Source organism: Lepidothrix coronata, unplaced genomic scaffold (genome assembly GCF_001604755.1).
Source record: "Lepidothrix coronata isolate B3197 unplaced genomic scaffold, Lepidothrix_coronata-1.0 Scaffold94, whole genome shotgun sequence".
Taxonomy (NCBI): Eukaryota; Metazoa; Chordata; class Aves; order Passeriformes; family Pipridae; genus Lepidothrix; species Lepidothrix coronata.
The window spans coordinates 3,039,422-3,064,619 of record NW_016690274.1 but is presented as its reverse complement, the minus strand read 5'-3'; the positions used below and the strand labels follow the sequence as shown (position 1 = coordinate 3,064,619).

The following is a 25,198-nucleotide window of genomic DNA, read 5'->3' as shown; positions in this document are numbered from 1 at the left end:
TCTTTGTGTAGCTTCACACAGAATCACAGAATCACGGAATGAACTGGCTTGGAAAAGACCTCTGAGGTCATCGAGTCCAACCTATGAACGAACACCACCTTGTCAACCAGACCATGGCACTGAGTGCCACATCCAGTCTTTCCTTAAACACCTCCAGGGACGGTGATTCCACCACCTCCCTGTGGGCAGTTCATTCCAGTGTCTAATCACCCTTTCTGTGAAGAAATTCTTCCCAATCTCCAACCAAAACCTCCCCTGGTGCAGCTTGAAGCCATGTCCTCTCATCCTGTCATTGGTTGCTTGGGAGAAGAGGCCGATCCCCACCTGGCTACAATCTCCTTTCAAGTGGTTGTAGAGAGTGATGAGGTCACCCCTAAGCAGCCTCTTCTCCAAGCTAAACAACCCCAGCTCCCTCAGCCTCTCCTCATAGGACTTGTGCACCAGATCCTTCACCTTTGTCACCCTTCTCTGGACTCTCTCTTTCAAGCCTAATCAGCAAGAAAGGAGACCTACTCAGTGGAACAGACAGCAGTCAGCATCCCTTAGCCAAGGACATCCTGGAACCAACAAGCTTTCAGGATGTAGTGAATCAAGATATTGATGCCTCTCTATATATACACTGCTAACTTGGCAAAAGACTCAGTCAAAGTCCATCTATCCTATAGCTGAACTATGCTAATTATAATACTAAAAAATCACAGCCATAGGTCAAAAAGACCCCTGCTCATGTGAAGACCCTTCCCTTGAGCATATGTAGAAGTTGGCTGGGATTACACAGCTTGTATGGAAATTATGGTCAAAGGTTGGACTCGATGATCTTGAAGGTCTTTTCCAACCTTAACAATTCTAGGCTTCCCCCCCCATCCACCCCTAGGAGCAACCTCTTACAGCAAAGTGCACGTTTGGAGGTGCATCACTCAACTTTTGAGTGTGGTGTGCACTGAGGGGGTTGTGTGCTTATTCTACATAGTCAAAACCAGTTTTACCTCACAGATATTAATTAGAGCAATTAACAGTCCCAATATTTAACTTGAGTACATGGTCACAATATGACCTATAGTACTGTGGGTGACTCTGAAAGAACAGACAAGTAAACAGAATTTATTCCCTTCCAATGTGTTTTTGGGCTTATGTGTTACATCTGAACTCAATCTAAAGGATCGTTGCTTTCAAAACAAGGGATCCCACTCCCCAGCACAGAGAGCTTCTGCTTCAAGCTGCACTGTCTTCACCTCTTTCTAGATTGTGCTCTGGTACTCACCACACAATGAGTTGATCCAAGTCATTAATGTGTTGGGAAACTGGTTTTGTTTATTGCTGAATTTGTTTTCTGCCAGATTAGTGACCTGAATTGATTCACTAAGCAGGAATGCACAGTACAGAGTACAGAGGTCCACGTAAATTGATAAGAGCAGGACCTCCTCTTCAAGTAGCAATAAAAGTAACAGCAGATCTAATAGCACCCTTATAAACAGCCAAGCAGGGAGTTTTACTTTGCAGGCCTATACTGCTGCATAATGGTCCTGGAGACATAGTGGGCTGGTCCTGGGGCCAAGACATGCACTGCAGGGCATTGTATTCTGCCTCCATATTGTGCTAGTTTTCAAAGCTGTTTTCAAAGCTGTTTGTGCTATCATCAATTGTTTTGCAGTGTTGTACTGTTTTTGTGTGAGCTTATTCCCAGTCTCCATGTCAATCTGGAATTGATTCAAGGCTGTTTTAAAACCATCCGTATGGCACTTATCGACAGAAGAAAGCACTATAGCACACATTACATTTATTACTCTAAAACTTTAAGAGAGATGTAAACAGTACATTAGTCTCATGCAAGCCTCTGCTGCATGAAATTTAACTAACTTGCTACTTTAAGTACTCTTACTTTGCACTTCAGTAAGAAAGCATACCACTAAGGCCAGGCTTTTATCACTCTTTTTAGTCACAAAAGAAATTAAATCCTAATTTCCTTATTCTTTATACTGACTTTTGCCTCCTAATAACCCATGTCTATAACAAAGATTCAAACTAAAAATGGCTTTTCAGGATCACTTAAAAAAAGTAAAAATATAAATCCAGCGAAATATAGTATTTCTGGCAGACTCAGCAGCTTGAGCAGTAGTCAGTCTCAGCACCACATACTTTAAAATGTTACATATTCTAATAGTTACAAATGTCATGACATGTTCACCAGCACACTGAAGGAGCCTAGAAGCTTTGGGGCTGAGCCAAAAGGAAAAGCCCTGTTATGCTCCCAGCCTGTCCCAGCACCGAGTACTTCCTGTATCACCCAAGGACTATTCACTTGTGAAGCTGATCATAAGTTACTTATTGCAAGAAATTTTACCATTTAGGTTAAATAAAACTGTTATGACCTCTGTTGTGCTGTGAGACTAACAAAAGCTTTGAAATTTGGGGAAAACAGAAGTATCTTGAAAGCATTTTTAGTACGTGGTTTTTCAAGTTTTAATTAAGTTCCAGGAGAATAAAAAGCAAATAAGAAAGAGGACTGAAGAAAAGGGGATGCAAGAGATTGAGAGAAAAAGGAAAGAATGACAGAAACAGAAGGAAAGCATCAATAGGTAGTTTACCAGGAACCATACAAATGAAGACAGTAAAAAATGAGCAGGCATTCATCTACTATTCCATTTCAGTGAGATGCTAAATTCCTCAAGGTCAGCTGAGAGCCCAGCCGGAATTTTGCCAAATCTATAAATTCTGCAGACCAGTGATCCTTGCTTCCCTCTATTTTTACGTACCCTGATAACATTATTATGCCTCTGGTACATTTTGTAAACATTTTAGTTAATTAATCTAATATACAAAACACTGTAATATTGTCCTGTTGGAAGACAACCCCACTCTGATTTATACAGAGTGCAACTCTGTATAAGTTAGGAATTTCGGTAATTTAAACTTCCTCCCACCAGCACATGCAAATGACTGCAAGTACTGACAAGAGCTGGATTCTGGCACCCATCATATCCCTGAAATCACTCATGCACCCGTCATAAGATTCAGCAAAATGCTGTCTTGGAGAGCTGGCTTACCTTCTAGTTTTCTGCCTCATGAGAACTGCACAGTGAACAAATCCTTTACGTATTTCTTTTGGTTTACCAAACACAGCAGATTTAAAAAAAAAAAAAGAAAAAAAGTCTTAAGGACAGGCCTAAGAGAAACTAGGTAAACCAGGTGATGGTGGTAAAGAGAGGTAGTGGAAATTAAGACATCTGAGTTTTTATTCCTTCTTCTGTTACTGACTTTTGTGATTATTACAAAGGCAGTTAATCAGCTTTGTTTTTTCCAGTCTGTAAAACAGGACTAACTGCTGATAACAGAGGTGTTTAGGGATTAAATATCTGAAGTTTTCATGTCATTGTGTGAAATATACTTCACAATATATGACTCTCTAAAGCCTCATTTTCCAATACCTTTTACCTTGTGCCAGATGTTTATACCAATGTCTCGTGAATGCAAATTGCATATAAAATACTACGTTTCTGTGGGGTTTATGGTTTATATTAATTTTCAACCAATTGGGAGTCACAGATTGCTTCCACAGGACACCTAATTTATTGCTGTATTAAAACCTCCCTAGACAAGGTGTTAATATATTTACTACCCTTAGCATTGGGAAGTTTTTTGCTAATAGGTAACAGCAATCTTTCTTGTTGCAAATAAAGCACTTCTTATCTTCATATCCACTGGGGACTTGGAGATCCAGCTTATTTCCTTTGTTTTTGCCTAAGACTTCAATGGCTTTGACTCCCGCCACGAAGTTTCCCCGCCGTTTTCTCTTCTTTAGAATGACCTCTGGCTCTTTCAGACTTTATCTTGTGCCTTATTCCTTTCCGATGACCCTTTTTGCTCCCTCCCGGAGTATGCTGCCCTGCTTCTGCTTTCAAGAAACCCCCCTTGCAGTGCAGTGCTCCAGTGCTCAGCCCGGTCCCACTCCGGCCATACAACCCTCGCAGGTGGACAATTGCAGGCGCCCCACGGGAGCCTCACGACGCACGCCGGCCATTTCAGAAACAGCTGTAATTATTAACACTCTCTATAGTGGTAGCTCTCTTATTATGCAAAGTGCTTTCAAAGGCTGCTATCGCCTATTAACAGTGACGGGCTCTTGTAGGCGCGGGTCCGTGCCCGCCCCTTACTCTGCAACGCCGAACTCGGGATCTCCCAGCGGCGGCGGTGCCGGGTCAGGGCCAGCGCAGGGGCAAGGGACAGTGACAGTGGCAGGGGCAGGGCCGGGGCAGGACCGGCCCCCTCCTACCGCCTCCCCGGCTTCCTCCCGGCCCCGCCTGTTGATGTTTCACTTTGTTTTAATTCCCGGGTCGCAAGATGGAGGCGGCGCTGAGACGTCGGGAGTTGTTGCTGTTGCTGCTGTCGCCGCTGCTGCTGCCGCCGCTGGCCACCGCGCTGCTGGGCCCGGCCGCGCCGCTGGGACAGGTACCGCCGGGGCCACTCCCTGCCCCGTCCCTCTTCCTTCCCCTCTCCCTTTTCCCTCTCCCTACCCCTCTCCCTGTCCCTCTCCCTTCCCTTTTCCCTCTCCCTACCCCCCTCCCTCTCCCTGCCCCCGTCCCTCTCCTTCCCAGGGGTGAGCCAGACGCTGCCGCGGGGCGACAGAGTTCGCCCCCCTCCTTTTAATGGTTCATTTGTATAGGATTTGGTGTGCCGAAACAAACAGCTGACAGGTCGAGGAGGGAGATAGTTACTTCTGTGCAATGTAGGTTCTTTTGTTGTATTTTCATGCTTGTCCGCCCACACCTTGGTAGTTCAGTGCTGTAGCAGTACGCAGTGCGTTAGGTCCACGTTTGTTCCTGGTGGTTTCTGTACTCTTGAACCAAGAAAAAGGCTTTGATGTATTGGTGTGTATATATCTACCTATATACATATATATTCGTACAGTGCTCTCTGTTTTTCTATTCCAATATCTATGCTGTATCTTGGTGACATTAGTTTTAAATTTATTGGCTTTTTAAAGGGTGGAAAGGGTATTTTGGGTATTACTTGGGAAACCTTTTCAGTGGGAATAAAAGGATGTGCCACAGGACCAGGTGAGCTTTGAACTCTAGAATTACAGAAGAAAACTGGGTACTTCTGCCTGTAGTTGAATCACGTCCAGATACATCCTCTAATTGTTGTAACTGTGAAACTCAAAAGTGTGAGATTGCAAAGAGGGAAGAGTTGTGTGGGGTTTGTAGTCACTTATTTAGCCAATGCAAATTTGCAGTTATGTAAGTAAATTTATTATGGCTTTTTTCCCTCCAGAGTTATTTATTTGTTAATTTAATTTACGTAATTTAAGTTTCCAAGAAAGCCTGACAGAGGCCCTGCACTGGCACATCCTGTGTTGCAAAGCAGAATTCCTGGCCTTACTTCCTGGCCTTGCTTCTCTATATGAACTTTTGAAGAGACCTTTTTAGCTCTGATTTCAAAATGGGGATCTAGATCTTCAGACACCTATAAAAAGGGCATGGATGCTTGAAGTCACATGTGCAAAAGACAGCAGAGCGAGCTCAGTCCATGGCTACTTTGCTTATCCCTCAGAGAAGGGGAGTGCTAGCTTGAATTTGTCACATGAAAGTGACAATGTAATGAATTTGTCACATGAAGTGACAATGTAATATAGACCTATGCTCTTGCTTACTTCTGCCCAGAAACTTCTACACCAAAACTTCCAGTTTAGCAGCACTGAAGTTGTTTGTAACAGCTGGCAGTTGTATAAGGTGTGGAGACGCCTTTGTGTGCGCTGTCTTTAGATCTGAAAGCCTGAGCGTGCCACAGGGGTGCCAGGGTGGTCCCACAGAAGGCAGCTTGGGGTCAGAAGTAGAATAGGTATGTTTTAGGGTGCTAATAGGGCTTGACTTAGTAACTGGGCTGTAATGCTTTATGGGCACAGCTACACTGTTTGTGGGGTTGAGTTTGTCCATTTGTGCAGTACTGCTCAGGTGGTCTTGTCAGCTCAGTTTTTGTTGGTTGGAAGTGTCTGCACTCTTAGCTTTATACTGGTGTGGTGGCATATGCAGAAAATGTGGTGGTATATGCAGAAAATCTCTTAAAAGAGTCAAAAAGGGAACATATAAATTTCTACTTTAGTATTTTTTTCTTTTTAAGTCTTAAACTTAAAAAAAAAAAAAACCCTTGCATTTTCTCCTGCACTATTTAGTTTTGTACATACAGGATCACTTTTGATGCGAAAGGAACAATGTGTCTTGAGAAACTTTTGAGTAGAAGAGTTGATATTTTTTGAGCGTGAGCTGGTTTATGGTGGCCTGGTAGGAACAGAAGTGCGTAGGCAGTGGGAATAGGCAGAGTGGGAATGCCATGCTGTGAGGTTGCCTTCAGAAGCCACAAGCTTAATGATAGTGGGTGCTGGGGTCAGAATAACTGTATTTTCCTCAGAATGGCTTGGGACAGCAGACTGGTTGGGAGAAGGCAGAATCAACATGTTCAGCTTTGCTTTGACTCGATACCACAACTGTGCTCTAAATTCTGTGAGCCCCCTGGACTCACACTACTGACAGCTTCACATTTTGTAGTTCTTCTATATGGGATTAAAGTTTGCCTCCTTACTGATGGTGATGGGGTTACAGAAACCATAGTGGAAAGACTGGGGAAAAACTTTGAACCTTTGGAATAGTATTTTGTAAGGCTGAAATGCTTTTCTTCAGCTCTGGAATGTGAACGCCTCCACTGTTGTGCAATACTTGTAATTTCTTAAATAAGCTGTTTTGAAATCTGGACTTTTTTTTAAACATTAGCATGTCTGTTTTGATTTTCCTTTCTCCTCATGAAGTGGATCACAGATAGATTAATTTTAGACAAAGTTTGGGTGGTTTGTTTTGTTTTGATTTTTTTCTTAAAAAAAAAAAAAGGCAGGGAATGATGCAATAAGACAAGTGACCTTCACGTTAAAGTAACATTTCTGGTGCAAGGTTTGGGCTATAGCGTATTTTTTTAATGTGTTGATAGGAACTGGCTAAAAGCACGGTATGCTAAATGCTGTCGCTATGTTGTTTACTTTGTTTACTTCTCGATAATTCAGGCTAGCGAAGATCTTTATAAATGGCATACTTGCCTACCAGACTTTTTTCTTTTTAGTTCAGTTCAGTTGCCTGGAAAAAAAATTGTTTTCGTATTATTTGTTGGCTGTAAGAAACATCTGTGTGGATGGATAATTTCAGAACACAAGAAAATAATCTTCACTACATCAACCATTTGATGCAGGGAGTGTAGTGTATTTTTATCAAAGAAGAACTTTGTTAATAGTGACATGCTGAAATGTTTCTTGCATTCCTTTATGCCAGTTTCTCTATTAAAAGCCTAGCACAAGTTCTGAACTTTATGCCTAAAAGAGCTGACATAATCTTCCTATGTGTATTTGATTAAATTAAAGCACAGTATGATGCAACCGTGTCTCAGTGTGTGAGAATGAGTATTCACCTGTAAAACTCCTGATAAAATATTCATAGTATGAGGGAGAATACAAAGGCAATTCATTCTAGTAACATATGTAGGGCAAAGGAAAGGATAAGCAGTGTTATACTAAGAGTCATCATTAAGCGAGGAAGGAATATGTGTGCTTGTTCAGAAAAGCAACATAAAGCAATGGCATCATGTTAGATTTTTTTTGTATTATTATTAACAAAGGTAGTTCAGCTTTAGTTAGTTACAAAAATAATGGATTTAGTTATCTTGCCCTAAAGACTGTCAGGCAGCTTAATAATGCCAAACCCTGATGGAGAAGATTTTGTACTAAAATTTTGTAAAATGTGAAGGACTAATTATCATCCTGCAAACTTGTCAAGTCTAACTTGTCATGTCAAACTTGTACCATGGCTGTTTTTTAACTCAGTTATGCTTGATTGCAGTTAAGAATCATCCTAGCTTTGTTTTGAGTCTGATGAAAGAATTATGTGAAGCACGGATCACAGAGCTCTGAATTGCAAATATATAGTTACACTATTTGGAGCCAGTTGTCCATACGAGTGCCAGGACTCAAATGGCAGGAGTGTGTATGGTAGTTTTGTTTGTCTGTTCGAACGCTTTTTTTGCCATAATCGCTTCTTAAATTTAGAAACAGGTTATTAGTTTTGTCTATTTCTTATCTATTTGGCAAGATAAGAGTCCACCTTCATTGGACTTCGTATTTTCCGATCACAAACAGGATATCCCAATAGTGCCTGTGTAATGGCTGCGAGGGCATTGTCTGCCTTTCAAGTCTCTGTACAGCTGGCCATCTTGCAAGGCATTGTGCCATCTGTTCCTAGTGCTGCCCGCTCCGCTTCCCACAGACCTCCTAGTGCAGAAAGAGCCTTGTTGGGAGAGCCTCAATAGAGAACAGCTGTGCTTTAAGTGGGCTGGCCCATAGCAGCTGAATGGGGTTTAAGTGACTGATGCAGTTGTATAGGGCTTAACAGTTACCCTGTACTGGGAGAAACTGTACAGTGCATCGGGTACTCACTGCCTGTGGAAGAGGTTTTTCCATGATTCATTAATCAGAGCTGTTTGAAGTTCATGCAGAATTAGACCCATCAGCTTTGTCATGTACAACATTTTTCATAAAAGAGCAAGATTAGGTGAAATCTTCTCTGTACATTTCTGTGTGGTGTTTAATATGGGGAGTCTTTGAGAATTAATGAATATTCCCTTTTAACTTATGCCAGGTGCTTTGTATTCTTTGCTGCCATCTTTTCCCTATCCTGTTCTGCTGCTGCTACTGCAATTATACTGCCTCAGTTAACACTCCTGAGTTCCGTTGCAGCACATGCTGAAAGAATTAGAAAATTATCAGTACCTGCTTATCTCTATTCACTAGTTCACTGCAATATATGTCATCACACTCACTGCTGTTGCCTGGCTGTCTTTTAGAACATAATGACATCCATTTGTGGTAGCAGTGCTGTCCTCTTTACAGGTTCTGTGGCTGTTACCACTGTAAATATCACTGTTGGAGCACTAAAACAGGGATGAGAAATTGTAGGAAAACTCAGGAGACACATTTACATCCTATGAGAGCATTAAGAGTTATAGGGACATTTTTAGTGCAGATTGGAGTTTTGTGTGAAGGCATTTGCCAGTACAGGAAGGGATAAGGGGCTGTGAAGTATGAAACGGGTATCAGTGTTAAGCTGAAAGCAGAACCTGATTCCTGCGGACCTGAATTACTTCTTGGGGTTGTCCTTTGATTCTGACCCTGTCAAAGTGCAGCTTTCTCAAATATTCCAATGAATTCAGAACCTTTTAAGTTTCAGGACTGTCTGAAATTATGTGAATCTTCATGGTATTGTTAATACTGAAAAGTGTACTGTAAGTTATACAAAGAAGTTTTACACTCATAGCTCAGGCTTCTCCAGAACTTGATGGTGCCATGTTATGGATTACTGCAGAGGACCTACGTCCTGTTCTCAGTGACTTTGTTACTACAGGATTGGCTTGCTATGCTTCTGATACCCAAAATAAAGGATGTGGGGTTATTTACCTTTCTTAGTACTGAAGTACATAGTACAAGACGTATCTGTAAAGCACTGTAAAACACCTTCTCCTTCCCCTCCCCCAAGTAGAGAGATTTATTATGGTAATATAAAAAAATTTCTCTGTTGAAATGAAAGGATGTTTTGTAAGTCTGAGTCTTCTGCTCTAGGATTGGAAAGATGAGTACTGAATTATCACTGGAGCACTTTTTAGCAAGTATGGCTTGTCAGGCCAGGCACTTCATCATGAAAGGCTGGTACAAGACCTATTGGCCTGCCAGGTCTGTTTCCTTCCCACTTTAGTAAAAGTAAGCATAAACAAGGTATGGCTCTTGAGGCTTGAGCGCTGCTGTGGATGAAAGTGGATTGGCTGGGATGGTGCACTGCTCTCCTGGGAGCTGCTTGCAATAGTGCCTTCCTTTCCCCCAGCTCTCCTGCCTGGCTTTTCATTGCACTTGGCATGTATCCTGTGGTTCTTGCCCTCCTGTAGATTTTGGTATGGGGTGTGTGGGATCAGGAAGACTGGCTACAGCAGGACCTGTTGAGTTTTAGGTGCGGCACTGCAGGAGAGGCCAGTGGGAAGCCGTGGGAAGACAGCAGTGAGGAACTTGCCTTCAAGGAAGGGTTAAGTGAGCTGGAGGCTTTAGCATAAAATCAGGAAGACTGAGTTGAAGTACAGTTATTTTCCTTGGGAAGATATTATGAAGAGTAGTGAACAACCTGTTCATTAATTGCAGCAAGGAAGCTTCAGATTAGATACTGAAAAAACTTTTAATATTAAAGGTAGCTGAGTAGTGGAGTAAAGCGTTGAGGAGAGTGTGAAATTTTTGAATGTCACTGGAGAGCTTTAGGAATACATCTATTGGGGAATGACATAGACACAGCTGATTCTGACTCTGGAAAAACTTTGCTGTCCTCTGGTCTTGAGATGTTACTGTATCAGATCAGGAAGGTTTGGAGCAAGAGCAATTGAAACTAATTATTTTTTAGCACCAAAACCTCGAGATCTATTTGAAATATTTCTCAGCAAGACTGGCATCAAGTCTTGTGAGACTGCTTAGTGAAGAGGCAAAACAAGAACATATGAAAACTCAGGAGAATGGATGTACAGAATATGGGAAAGTATCAGTAGAATTTGTTGGATCTGGATGTGAAGGAATGGCAAGAATATGAGTTCTCTGTTGCATGTGAACACAAAATTGCAAGAGTAATGGTGTAGCTGCTGTAGCAGAGTATTAATAATTTCTTTAAGTTATTGAGGAGCTTTATGAACCTGTGCCATTCAAGAGATGCATCACCATCTGCTGAGATGATGGTGAGAGCAGACATCTCTCAAGGAGACGCCTCAAGGACAGGCAGACCATGCAGCAGAGCCAATCCAACAGTCTGTGGCCATCAGAACAATTAGCCTGACTCCCTCCTCCCAGCTGCATTCTTGGATCTCTTGTGCTTGTCTGGCTCTTCCTTGCTTGTTCAAAAGACAGAAAAATAGTCTGTCAAAAAAGGGAAAGTTTTTGTGCTGATTTAATGACCTAAATTGGCTCACTGACTTGGCATAAATGAGAGGGAAGGATAATATGCAGGAGAGATCTGCACTCTCAGTGGCAGAAACAGCAAGCGGTTAAACCGTCTTATTTGTCTGCATGTTATGTTCTAATTTTTGTAACTTTGACAGCATGGAAATGATCCACTGAACTATTTAATTTCTTAAACATGTAATATGCTCTTCAAGTGCAAGTTGGATACTACGGGAACAGAATTGACAGCTGTTTTGCAGGAAATTAATCATCGTGTACATAGCTCACTTTGTACATTTAACAGTCAGTTGTTGAGCGTATCTATCTTGCTTCATGCCCTTCATTTTCAAATAAAGCATTTGATTCAAATTAAAAAAAAGTAGGAGGGGATTTTCCTATTTTTCCCCAGTCATTTCCTTTTTCTTATAATCTGTTAGTTCCTTCGTAGATGTTGAAAAAAGATTGCAAAATACTTCCTGTATAAAAGCCCTCAGATTTCACTTGAGGCTTAAAAAATTAATTTCTTTTAAAACTGCCTGGAAAATCAGTCTTTTGTGCCCTTTGAATTCCCAGAAAATAGAAGAACCTAGGAAGTAATGACACACAGTTTTGGTAATCTGTTAAACAGTTCGCGGGTATAAAAGACGTACAGCTGTGAATGCTAAGAACTAAAAGAGCTAAAAGTTTGGTGGATTTTTATTTTATTATTAATATACAGAATTCTTAAAACATGACAAGAAAATAAGTGGTTCAAAGAAATTACAGATGACAGAATAGAATACATCCTATGATTATACTATTAATCTAGTTTATATTTTCAGTTATATAATTCCAGTTCTCTAAGGAATTTGGTAATTTTCATTTACTTTGAATAGCTGGGATTTAAGTTTTGAAGAAAAGTCAATGTAAAAACCTGTTTCCTAGAAAGGGCATTAAGGAAAGAGATTTCTTTTTGGTCTTGGTGGCCAGGGAGTTTTCCTGCTGATAGGACAAATGTGTCTGAAGCATCACTTATGAGTCACTTCCAACCAAAAGCTTAACTGTGATAGATTTTTAAGCTGTACTTTTCATAATGCCAGTTTTCTGCTGAATCAGATTTGGATGTTGTTTTTCAGTTTTTGACAGTCCTGGCTAACTGTCTATACTGTTGATCACCCATGGTTTTAAGGATTTTTTGACATTATACTTGCATTTCAGAAGCTCTCTTTTCATGAATTGGGACTGTATTATGCTAGGTACTGCATATTTTAAGTATTTTCTGGAAGAATATTTAGTGTTATACAAAAATCCCAAATGAAAAGCCTTTTTGTGTATTTATTTATTTAAAATTTTGAGCAAGCTGAACTTTTTATTGAGACTTATTTTTAGCTGTTGGGTGTGAAACCATGACTGAAACACAGAGCTGAAGAAGATACTGAAGGTATGGAGAGGTTTTCTAGAGGAAAATGAAATGCAGTTAGAATCACTTAAGGCTCCCAAAAGGCAAATAGGGAGCTTAACATTATTTTTGAAGAGGTGACTCAGGAAAGCTCTGTGGCAGTCATTACTTTTGGCCATGTGCAAGAGAGATTTGACTTTTGCATGCAGTGTTTTTGAGGGGCAGACCTGGGAGAGTTAAGGTCCCATCTGCAAAACAGCCCCTGAAATTACAAGAGGGAAATGAGAGGACAGAATGAGTGAGTCAATAAATTACAGCAACTGGGGTTTGAAAGAAAGAAGCAAATCCCCACTGGATGTGGGTTTGAGGAGTCCTGTGTGGCATAATTTGGGAATGATAACCAAAAAAAGAAACAGGATTACTGCTAAAACTGACACAAATGAATATTCTTTACAATAGGCTAGCATGCATTAAATTAGACTTCACTTTGAAGACTGAGTGCTTAAAAAACATTTACAGAGAAACTGATTTTTACCTTTTATTGTCTGTTATTTTTTAGCAGAGAGGCTTCTTTTCCATTATATCCTTGTGAAATAAGTGATTATTATTATTTTATCCTTATTAAAGAACCCCGGACTATACAGTGGGGGATGCAGATGTCATTCTTTCTCATCAATCCTCTTTATTAAAAAGTGGTGGGGAAAAAAAACCAAACCAACCCTTACATGAAACAAGTAAGAATATTCCTGTTTCTTCTGTCTGCTGGATAGAAAGCCTGGGGATGTGCTTTGTGTATTGTAGGTAGTCCTTCTGTCAGGATAATGCATGAGAGTTGCCCATGCCCTGCAACGGTTTATGTGCTTCCTCAAACTTATGTCTCTTCTCAATGCTTTTTTCCAGGAAATGGTCCGAGTCGGTGTTACAATGTTGCAAGCCAATGGAGAACTTCACAAAGGACAGGTTTGTCCGGTTTTTCTCTTTATTCAGAGAATTAATATGTAGCGAAACAAAGTCTGCATGTGGATGCAAATATGTGGTTTTGTCTGACGTAAGTCACTATAAAGTGTGTTCCTCTGAGTGCAGAATTGTAGGATAGGACCAGGAACTGTATACTCATTCTGTCTGTCTTTCTTTCAGGTTCTTTTTAATATCACCTATATTAATGGACAGGTATATGTAAATGATTTTCCTATGAAAAGCGGGGTTGCCCACGTAACATGTCAAACAGTAATATGTGAGTATTCCCTTTTCCTTTTTTTTTTTTTTTTAATTTTCCTCCTTCCCCCTGGGTATTTGGCTTCCTGGTTATCTAGTAGTAACCAAGGCTTACAATGACTGTGTGTTCTGTACTCTGCAAACCCAAGCATTGTAGAAACAAATAATTTCCCAAGGCAGGACAATACTGGTATTAAAATGGGCCTCAAGTCACATTTATGTGCTTATATGTAAATGGTCTAATCTGAAGTCCAGACTCCGCCTGTCTTTTAAAAAGAGTGTTTTGCAGGACAAGCTAGAGAATGTAAACAGTAGGATGCGACTCCACCCTGCTAATGGCTGTGTCCTTAGGTTCGTTGGCATAAATCCAGAAGGAGATTCAATAACAAAAGTATGAATTGTTGTTAGGAAGATCTTTTAATGATCTCACTTCTGTGTCTAATGAACAAACAAGTTTCTGCTGGGTAGGGTATTATAGCACCAATACTGCAGTTTTGCTAGTGTCCTGCAGTGGTTAATGACTTTGAATTATCTTGAAACTTCTATTTTTCCACTGATTCAATGCTACGCTTTTTGTGAAAGACCAGCGAGTATTGTGATTTTTTTGGAGATACACAGAGTATACTGTATAATTAATTAAAAAAGGACCATTATGCTCGTTTGATTTAAGCTTCTGTTGTATTCAGAATGATCTCCTGGTGGATCAGGTACAATCAATCTCTAGCATGATATCTGAGGTCGTCATCATCAGACATTTACTTACAGAGTACTAACGCTTTTTCAAAGTGCTTCTCTGAGCCATGACCTTGTTGCTTGAACCCTTCTTTCCTAAGCACAATCAGTTATTAATTTGACACTAATTCTTTTCTCAAGAGGGAGAGCAGTAATCAATTTCTCTTTTTCTGGGATAATTATGTTCCTATTGGTTCTATTTTTTTCTATCCTAGGGTAGAAAGCTATGGCAAAATGTCATTTACCTGCAAAATAATTCACTCCAGAAAAAATAGATATGATTTTATTGACTGATGCTGAGAGCTCCTGAGCACTCTCCCGTAGTTCCTATTAATTTCCCAAATCATATTTTTGTATTCAGTTATGAACATGAATCTGAAACAGTGAGGGAAATACTGATTTGACCTGGGAGCTAGGAACCTGGAATTCTCTATCTCCGTGTTTGGGTCTGAGACCTCAGCATAGTACCTGGCTCTGTTACCTGTAATGTTTGTACTCTTTACATGCTAAATCCCTCACAACAGATTCAAGTAGTGTTTGTAAAATGCTAAAGAAATATAGAAATAGGGGGGAAATACTCCTGAATGTGTATAAAACCCAAACTTGATCTTAATAGTCATGCTTTTGAATATTAGAGACGAAGTATTCTGAATGACATTGTTTTGACATCGTTGTCAGATCACACCTGACACCTATATCCCCACTTGTAGCTCCCATAAATGTCAATTTTGGAAATATATCTGTCATTCTTGTTGAATGTGGTGGTTGAATGGCCTGACACATGAAGGGCTGGGACCACAGGGAGTTTCAGCTACTTGAAATCTTAGAGGTTTTGGTTCTTCAATGTGTGCTCGCTGCTCTAAGACACAAAGCATTCAGCAACTAGGTTTCTGCTCTGGCTCATAACTATAGGGAACCCTTCTCTCCTTCTGCCACTTACTTTTGCAACAAAAGATATTGCTAAATAATGCCAAAAGGTATTTTTCTATATTTAAAATAGGCAAAATAACCTTTATGAGGACAGGGATTGTAGCATAGAAGTAATGAACACACTGAGTTGTTACTGTAAGACTAGTCCAGCCTTACCCCATGTTACCTCACAGGCTCAGCACTGTAAGTGACATACACACACAGCACCAGTGGCTTAGCAATAGTCTCAGTTCATGTACCTTGCTATCTGCATGTTGGGAAGATCTGCCACGTCCTCACCACCACTTCAGTTCTAGCGTGGCCTCACCTGTAGTAGAGGTGTGGTACTTGGGAGAAGGATGCAAAGTCTATGCAGAAACAACTAGAGCAGGAAGGCAGTTCTGTGGGTACTTGTGGAATATTAGGCTGTTGAAATAGCTGAAAGCTTTTGGGCAGGAAGAGTTTGAGGGTCACCAGTCACATATGAAAACAGAGAGGGGGACAGACAAATATGTATGAGGGAACTGTCACTCATCTTGAGTAGTAGATACAGTGTACCTGGAAAAGAGCGCCTTAGTTTCTGTATTAAGAGGAAGGGGAATGTTATGCAAACCAAGATGTTTACACAGGTGGCTGGCTGGGCTGTTGCATTACTCTTATGAGTAATAGAAATAGAACACAGCAATAGCCAAGCCAAAGAGCACAGCTTAACATGCTTCAATGCAAACCTCAAGGCAGGGATGCAACATTGTTTGCAAGCTCCCTCAGTCCAGGGGATCGTACAGCTCTGCTGTGTTATATTACGAAACTTGCTCCATGTTTGATTTGGTGATATACTGGTAAAAAAAATCATGGCATCTGTTTTACCTGTTGCCCAGATTACTACTGCTTATAATAGTTGTTATTGGAAGTGTTAAGGACATCAGCATAGTACAGACATCTGTACCACTGTTCTGGCATCTCTGGTGTGATGCTAGTGCTGCTGTGACTTTTCCGTTCAGGTGCTGCATGTGCATCTCTGTCAGAGTTGCAACTGTTTTCCCTATGGCTGTGTACTGCTTTCTGATTGGGGTGGTTTCTCTTTGAAAGCTGTGATATTGTGTTTTAACAGTGGAGAACAGAAACTTGGATAACTCAGCAGATCAGCAGCGCCTGGGAACCGTCAGTGTTCGCATCATGGTTCACGAGTGGCCTTTGGCATCCAGTTCTGATTTGCAGCTGATTGTCGTTCAGGAGGAAGTGACAGAAATTGATGGAAAACAGGTAAAACAAACCCCTGCTGCAATATTCGGTTTGTTTTTAACTTAAGAGAGGCAAGTACTTACCAAGGATTGAAAGATTTACATGTATCTGTCTGGTGATTAGAGCACAAAGTATATAATTAATGTTAGATAGCACAGTACTGAAGGAGATAATAGCAAAGTTGGCAGTATAATAGTAGGTGTGTTTTGTGAGGAGACTTCAAGTTTTAATGCTTTTATTCATATTCTAATGATTATCATTAAGTGTATCACAACACATGCGCCTATGCAAGCAAAGTCAGACTCACAAGCAAGACTGGATTTATAATATAATGTACAAAACAAACAAAAGGGGCATGGGCTTTTTTTGAGTCCCGAGGGCTTCCCCATTGTTATTCCAAACTAACAAAGGGTTTCAAGCACATACCATGGCGAACAGCTTGCAGCAGCAAGCTCTTACGGCAGATGGGCTTGTGAAAGCCCACAACACCTGAGAGTTTAGCCTTAGAATATTTTGCATGTAAGATAAAATCCATGTTCGTTATCAAGATTCAAATTGAGACGAACAAACACCTCGTACAGATACACTGTTATCTGTACGGATACCAGTGAATGTGAGGGGTTACCGCTCCAGCTGAGATTGAAATGTGCAGAACTCTCAAAATTGCCTGTAAGGTATAGTTAATTTACTAACCAAAGAGGATCTGTTGAAAAGATCGAGCTGCTGAAGCCAGCAACAGCATCATATTTTTGTTTCTGTACATGTCTGCATCCTATGTGTGGCCAGGCTTTTTTGAAGCTGGCTTATGTTCTGCTGCCTTTTTATTTTTTTAAAGAATAATACCATTGATCCTGATTAATTGCATGCTCAGCAGGTAGTATTTTTTACAGCAATCTATATCATGTCAAAATTTTACTCTTTTAATGAAAAGCCCCACTGAGAGGTCTGTAGCTTTTCTAATGAGGTGTTTATCTCACTGGTAGGAGCCTAATATATCCTGGTTGATTCAGTTGTTACACAATAGTGGTGTTTGTATTTCAGATCGCAAACTAGACATCACAATGCATTTCAGATTTTCATAGAGACCTGGTAAAAACAACCAGAAGGCTAATGCTGTTTCCTTAATTGTTCCTTTAAGTCAAAAACAGTCTCACATGAGCATGGTAGAGGGGCAGAATCCCCTCCCTTGCCCTGCTGGCCACGCTGCTCAGGATACTGTTGGCCTTCTGGGCTGCAGGTGCACATTGGTGGGTCATGTGGAGCTTTTCATCCACAAACACTCCCAAGTCCTTCACTTGTGCTTGGGCTTGCCCCGACCCAAGTGCAGGACCTCGCACTTGGCCTTGTTGAACTTCATGAGGTTTACACAGGCCCCTCTCTCAAGCCTGTCCAGGTCTGCCTGGATGCCATCCCTTTCCTCTAGTATGTCATGCACCACACAGCTTGGTGTCATCAGCAAACTTGCTGAGGGTGCACTCAATCTCACTGTCTGTGTCACTGACAAAGATGTTAAATGGCACCAGTCCCAATACTGACCTTTGAGGACAACACCTGTCACTGGTCTGCATTTGGACATTGAGCCATTGACCGCAACTCATTGAGTGTGGCCATACAGCCAATTCCTTATCCAGTGAGTGGTCCATCTGTCAAATCCATGTCTTCTAATTTAGAGACAAGGCCGTCAAGCTGGACACCATTGAATGCTGTGATACTTTGCCTTCAGTTGCTGAGAAAAGAAACATTACTGAAAAAGCAGAAATGTCAGTCTCGCCTCAGCAACACTTTCACTGTTCACAAGTGCTTTCACTATATACTTGAGTTTTCCATGTCCTAAAATGCCTCCCTGAGAGAGGATAGTAATGAACTATGCAAGACTTGGTTACAAGCCCATGGAGTGACTACCACGTGCTTTTGCAAGGAAAGACAGTCTGTTCAGCATATTTTCTAGTGTGACATAGTCTACAGAAGTGTGGTATGTAAAAACAAAGAATACTAATTCACGTTATAACAGCCCTGTCTCTACCTCTTAATGGCTTAGAGTTTTCTGTGATGTATTGGTGTTCTCTTCCAGTCAGCTTCAGTCTTACTTTAAACGCCGTAATATCAACATGTTTGCATCTCTTGCAGGTTCAGCAAGAAGAAGTAACAGAAATAGATATTTTAGTAAAGGACCTGAGAGTACTTAGACATTCAAACTACACTGTCCCTTTGAAAGAGAGCATGCTGTATTCCATCCCGAGGGACAACGACATGTTATTTACACTGCCCAACCTCTCAGGAAAAGGTATCTCTCTCAGCTGCTACATAATATTTTCACCTGTAGCTGATGTTTTGCTTTACAGGGGTAAAATTTTGAGCATCATTATTCCCATGTTTTACATAGTGAAACAGTTTCTTCATTAACAGGAAAGCATTTTATGTGGTTTGGTTTTTATTTTTTTAAACACTTAAATTCAACTCTTCTACATTCTAGGTATCTTGATTGTTTGTTTTCAAATCCGTTCTCCTTTGAAGCACTTGATACGTGGCAGTCTGCAATCCAGACATCTGACAGGAATAAATTTTTCTCTCAGATCTATGATGGAAGTTTCTCTAAAGCTCCCCCTTCTTCCTGAGAATGAAAGAGAAAACTGTAGAGGAAATACCTGTCTGGGTCATTTCCAAAACAGGGAACAGTTTTATGTTATTAAACTTGAATATCTTAAATGCAAGAGAAGTTATTTGATTCCTTAATCTTACTTCAGTTTTGTTTAATCAACAACTCTCAAGGATTTAATCAGAGATGAATATTTTGATCTAGTTCATCGCTTTTTAAATGTGATGACAGCTGAAATTTACAACTAAGGGCATAGCTAAAGGCAGCACTGTAACACTGCTTCTGCTTATCAAGTTCACTACTCAAGTTAAAAAAAAAAGGTAGTCAGTCTTCTGTGTTCTTGGTGTGAATGTGTGAGAACCACACTATAAGTATAGATATACACCGTGTCTTTGTTTTCCTGAAGAGTGAGTCAAATAAAAAGAAAGCTCTCCACTAAATCTGGCTTTTCTTCTTCAGATATTCAAGATCCACTGCAAACTACCAGTCAGTACCTCATCCGGCAAGTAGAGACTACGGTAGATGAAGAGACGTTACCTGGCAAGTTACCAGAGACCCCTCTTAGGGTAGAACCTCCATCTTCTTACAAGGTACTTTTGTTGTTTGTCTGCTTTTTTAATTATTAGTATATACACATTTAAAGAGGGCAAACTACTAACACCAATGGACCTCTAGGAACCTTAAAAAAAACCCCCCAACCCCCCAAAACTATCAAAATAACCAACCAACAAAAAAAAACCCCTCTTCCTAAATTACCTTTTAGCAGTAACAAGCTGTTGGAATTTTTTACTCCAGTAGGAATCAAATGGGCCTTTAAATCCTGCAGTGTTCTGACCTCACAGATACTTCATGATAGTCAGTTGTGATGTTTCCATTATACCAAGCTAAGCATTTATGACAATTTCAAATTTTGCTTAGCTTTAAATTACATCATTTTTTCCCTGACTCTATGAAAGCGCTTACCCCTCTGAGAGATGGCCCATTGGTATCAGCTGCTGTAAGAAAGACAGTAACAGCCTTAGAAGTTTGAGTTTCAGCTTAGGTAAGGATGGGCTTGATGGCCTCCTCTGTGGCCAAAACAGTTATAACCTGCTGCTGAGACAGGAGGGCCAAAATAGTAGGCTGAAAGTTACAGATAGGCTAGAGAAGGTGCTACCCCTCTCCTGGGCTGGCAGTAACCCTTTCACTGCTGCACACTGCCATGGTATCATAGCTGTCTATGGCCAAACAGCTGCCCCTTCATCTTCTCTGTTCAAGTGTCTTTTATTTTCCAAAGTGGCCTCTCAGAGAACTCTGCTACGATGAGCAGAGAACTAAACCTTCACCTGTTCCAAACTTTGAAGAAGATCCAAGTCACCGGTCAATTCCATGCTGCTTTTATCTATTTTAAGGATACATAAATTAAGTAAAACTATCACCATGTAACTACATGTATCACCAGTAGCTACAAAACCAGCACATGCTTTGTTTTGCAGCCTGTCTTTTTACCTCTTTGACTGTAGGTGATGTGCCAGTGGGTGGAAGACTTGAGAAAAGGATTGTGCAGATTCTGGTTCCGATCTTTACCCATCTTGTTTAGTTTCATGGAAGTTGTTGTAGTTGGAATTGCTGGAGCAGCTCTTATTATCAAAGTCTTAAAGGTGATTCTCCCTTCCTGTGAAAACAAGTAAGTAATTTTTGCATGCTTTTTTTTTGGCTGTGGTGAAGGCAAAACATTAACAAAAAAAAATTTGTCAAGAAGCAGCCCCGTTCTGTAGAAAGATGGTAGCAACAATTCAGTGAAAAAGCTACTGATAACTTTCCTTTCCAGGTGAACTTTTGACATATAAGCATTTCAGAGAAACATGGGAAAGTATTTAATTGGAGATGTCTTTAGCTGAGCTGTCATACTGCCAAATTTTTATCAACTCTTCTAAGGACTACATTGTGAGACACTTTTAACATAGCTCCAAGAGAGGAGGGTAGAAGCTAGAGCTAAATAATTCCAACATCTCTATAGCTTTTCATACTCCTACTATGTTGGAGTTGTCACAGTAGTTCTGAAAGGCCTCGAATTTGGCTTTGCAAATTTGTGTGGGAATTCTCCAAGGAGGACCTACCTCTGTAGGCAGCTTCCAAGCCATAGCGATTGGTGCTAGCATTGGTGGCAAAAGGTCATAAATAAAGCTGGTGGCCTGCAGATGGCTTTATTCACTACTCAGTCGGTGTGTTACCAGCTACACTAAGATTTTTCAGAAGAGCAAGTGCTCAGAACAAGGGCTGGAAAGATGAATTAGTAGCTGCAGGTAAGAAATCAGTGTCTATTTAGTGCTGGAATGGGCAAGCATGTGCATTTTAAAGCTACCTAAGTCAGTTCTGGAAGACCTATCCCTTGGAACCATATGTTCTTTGAGAAGTGACTGACAGCATAGTGTGCGCTTCATTAGCCACAACAAGCACAGCTGATGTCTTCTGATGCAGCTGATCTGCTGTGCTTCTGAAGGGCCCTGTGTGCAGTTAATTTATGTATCCACTCAGGAATATGAGTGGCATTAGTCCTTCTGACAAAGCTAGAAAAATAGGGGGCTGGAAGATCAGGAAGGTTGGAAACTGCACTGACGAAAGAGACCATGCTTTTCCCTGACACTTCACAGTGTGCTGTCAGATGGGAATGCTTCAGTTGTTAGAGCAGAAAAACTGAAGAAACACTTTGTACTTCCCAGAGCAGTAAGTAGCTTAACACTTCCACGTGTGAAACTGAACTAAGTAGAACTAGGAAGAAAAATCTAATCCCAGCAAACTATTCAGCAAAGTGTCCATGGCAGAGGAGAGTACAGAGCAGAGGAACCAGCCTGGAGTAATTCCTCTTCCAACTGGAGAACATGGGGCTTGTGCATGGCTTGTCAGAACATTTAAAGAAATTGTGCCACTCCCTCCCCTTAAAAAAACAAAACCCAACCAACAACAAAAAGAAATAACAAACAAAACAAACAACCCCCCACAACCTCAAAACCACACAGTTGTTTTCTTGCTACCTATGTAAAGTGTTCCCATAAAAAATGGTAAAGGTTTAAATCATGATTGCAAACCAGTACGAATGAGCAGAAGATCTCATGTGGTGACTGACACAGTTGCAGATGTCAGGACCTCATCCCAAGTCTTTAATGCCATTCTATGGTACACTGATAAAACTACCTAGTCTTGGAGAATTAAATGGTAGCTCCTGACAGCAGACAGTTTTAGGCTACTATGAAACTAAGCATATATAGAGTCTACACTGCTGACACTTCAGATGTAGAAACTGGGTGAAGGGAGCCCTCAGAAACCACAGCTAGTATATTTTGGAACTAGTTTTCATTCTAGCTTCATAAAAGAGGTATTATGAGGGTAATACTTGACGCACTGATTTAAACTTAAGTTTGGGGACTTAAAGAGTAAATCTAATTTTTAGAACACAGAATTGTTTTGTATATTGTTTTCTAATGCCAGGTAATCTTACCTTTCAGAGGCATCCTTCTTCTGGATCAAGTCAGCTTTGTACCTGTGACTACTATCAGCCTGCCTTCAGATCTTCCAGACAGGAAAAATAATTTAGATGAGAAAGCATGTACTTAATACTGTATTTACTTTGGAGTTACTGGTTTTTAAAAACACACTTTTAGTTGACCTGAAATTTGGCACTTGAGCTTAATACTTTGTTTGTCTCCTACTAAGAAAACTAAGTCAGTTGATTAATTGATAAAAGGGCCACTCAGGCCAAGGCCCAAAGCTGACTTCCTTGTGCCTCTTGATAAATAAGCAGCCTTTTCAGAATCTTCAAAATAGAGCAGCTTTCCACCCTGAGGACTACCACTGGTTTTAGCTTCTATGAAGTCACTTTTCCACACCTTGGACAGGATGCTCGCTGCCTTCATGCCCATAAATAAACCAGGTCAGTTGTCCTGACTAGCAAGATGATGAAATTCAGGGTGTCCTTAAGTCTGCAGAAAGCATTCTTCAGAGAAGGACTAGGGAGTATTGCAAACATCAGCTGTGCCAAAAGCCTAAGCAAAGCTGCCCAACCTGGCTCAGGTCTCATAGGGTTGAGTGTGCCTTGCAAGGAAGATACCACTACGCAACATTTGTGTTACTCAAGAAATTTGACATTTTATATATGCAAAACAAAAATTAAAAAAGCAGATTTATATTTCAAGCACTTTACGTTTTTATGGTCCCTTCCACTCATAAAAATTGTTAGCAGTTGTAATTATAGTATGCTTTTTGTATCTGTGACAGCAATACTATGTGAAGTCCCAAAAGAAAAATGAAAATTCTATGGAATTGTACAGAAATACTGGCTTACTATTGCTAAGTAGGCCCACTCTGCCCATGCCAGTTTCTATTGTTAACATTTTTCAAATAAACATTTAAATTGTTTATTAAACTGTGTTCACTTTTGCATCTATAGTTATAAAGAACAGCAGTTTGCCAAACATGTTAGCTACAGGGTACTATTTGTTTTTTAGCTTTTCACTGTTCTTACTTAGAAAAATTGTTTGTCAGAAGAATGACTAGGAAAAAAACTTCAGAGCTGTAACTACTTGGCACTAGACTGAGCACAGTTATCATCTGAGTGATCAGAATTACCCATGTGCAGCTGACTTCCCCCCCTCCCACCTTAAGAAAACACTATCACAAATGTAATGAGATCCAAGTTATTCAGATGCTGGTCCGTACAGCTGGTCTTGACAGGAACAACTCACATTGTCTTCCTCAATTGACAGCACTGCAGTGATAGAAGGAACATTTCTAACACTGACTTGCCTTGCAAAAAACTAAACCAAGACTCACCACCCAGCAGTGCAGTGTGGTTGGTACATGTCAGCCCAAGGTAACAGGGACACTGCTCAAACTTCCCCTTGCTTTTTAATTTTATTTTTTGTTCTAGCACTCTTAGGGTGGCAAAGGGGTTGTCATCCATGGCTGAACAGGAAACTGCTAAGATTAACACAGGAATGGTGACTGCACGCACAAGAGCAGCTCTTCAAACAGTTGTAGACAGACTTCTCTGCATGTGAAAATTCATGTTCTTTACACTTTATGAACATAGCTCTGGCTCCTTCATTAGCATGGTTCAAGTAGAAGTGATGTATAAGGCTGAAGTTAGCTTCTTCAGGGAAAAAAAAAGTAGGATGGAAAGAAACACAATAGTTCTTCCTTAGTGCACAAGCACAGTATGAATTACACTGCAGATGGAAATCTGGCAGATGTTTGCATATGCTCTTTGCATCCCTCCTTATGAAACTGTAAACCAAGCACCTGCACAGAAACAAGGAGATTTAGCTCTTCTAAACAGCTGCAACAAATGAGTGGTTAAGCCTGAAAAAAAGTGTTGGTACTGCTTCACAACTTGGCTGATTTCCATGAGCTCAGTAATCCTCTTCTGTATGGTGTTTACAAAGTATGAGGAAAGAAGTACTACCACCAGGTAATGAAATTCTAAAGATAGTGCAAATCTTGAACACAGTAATTGCCAGACAACATAGCAGCTTTAAGGAGCTGGAGTTACTGAGTCTTAAATAAAGTTAAAGCACTTGTGTTTCTGCTTTAGCATGCACATGGATTTCCCAAATCATAAGTCTTGCACCTTCCAGAGGAGTGCTACTTTGAGCTGGGACAAATCTGAACTATTTTGTAAATTGATTTAAAAACCACCTTATGCAATTAATGCAGTTGGGAAAGGGCAACTGTCCTGCATGCCAGTCATGGTAGGTCTCATTTTCCCAGGACATGAACTGATAAGAATACATGTGCCCGCTAGGGAAAAGAAAGTGGGGGGACAGGGTACTGAAAAAAAACCCAAAACCTCACAACTATCAAAAAAACCCCTTGGTAGGATGGCAGTAGGTTTTTAGGAACAGCAACATCTCTTACCTCCTTACAAACTGTGGCTCTCACTGCAACCATGTATCACCATATTGTTTGTTCCAAAACAAAATGAACCTCTGAGCTACAAATTCAGCCTCTAGCACATATTACAGAGGTGTTCATTTTATTCATTCAGAGTTAACTGGGCTGGTTGAGAACTAAACTATTGCTTTTAAAGTGAGGTTTACTGTAGGAGTTCTCAAAATATATCACACTTTCAGTCTAAGTGGCCCCTTACTGGACTGCTTCC

The 25,198-nt window shown here is 40.6% G+C and overlaps 1 protein-coding gene across 1 annotated transcript; it reads left to right on the top strand.

Annotated features, from left to right (window-relative positions):
- Positions 1 to 4,202: 4,202 nt before the first annotated feature.
- GINM1 (glycoprotein integral membrane 1) lies at positions 4,203 to 23,459 on the top strand. The gene is made up of 8 exons (XM_017822069.1): positions 4,203 to 4,446; positions 13,269 to 13,328; positions 13,506 to 13,602; positions 16,336 to 16,487; positions 18,594 to 18,750; positions 19,522 to 19,652; positions 20,565 to 20,728; positions 22,548 to 23,459. The coding sequence occupies exons 1-8, from the start codon at positions 4,339 to 4,341 to the stop codon at positions 22,654 to 22,656; spliced, it is 978 nt and encodes a 325-aa protein (XP_017677558.1). The 5' UTR covers positions 4,203 to 4,338; the 3' UTR covers positions 22,657 to 23,459.
- The last annotated feature ends 1,739 nt before the right edge of the window (positions 23,460 to 25,198 follow it).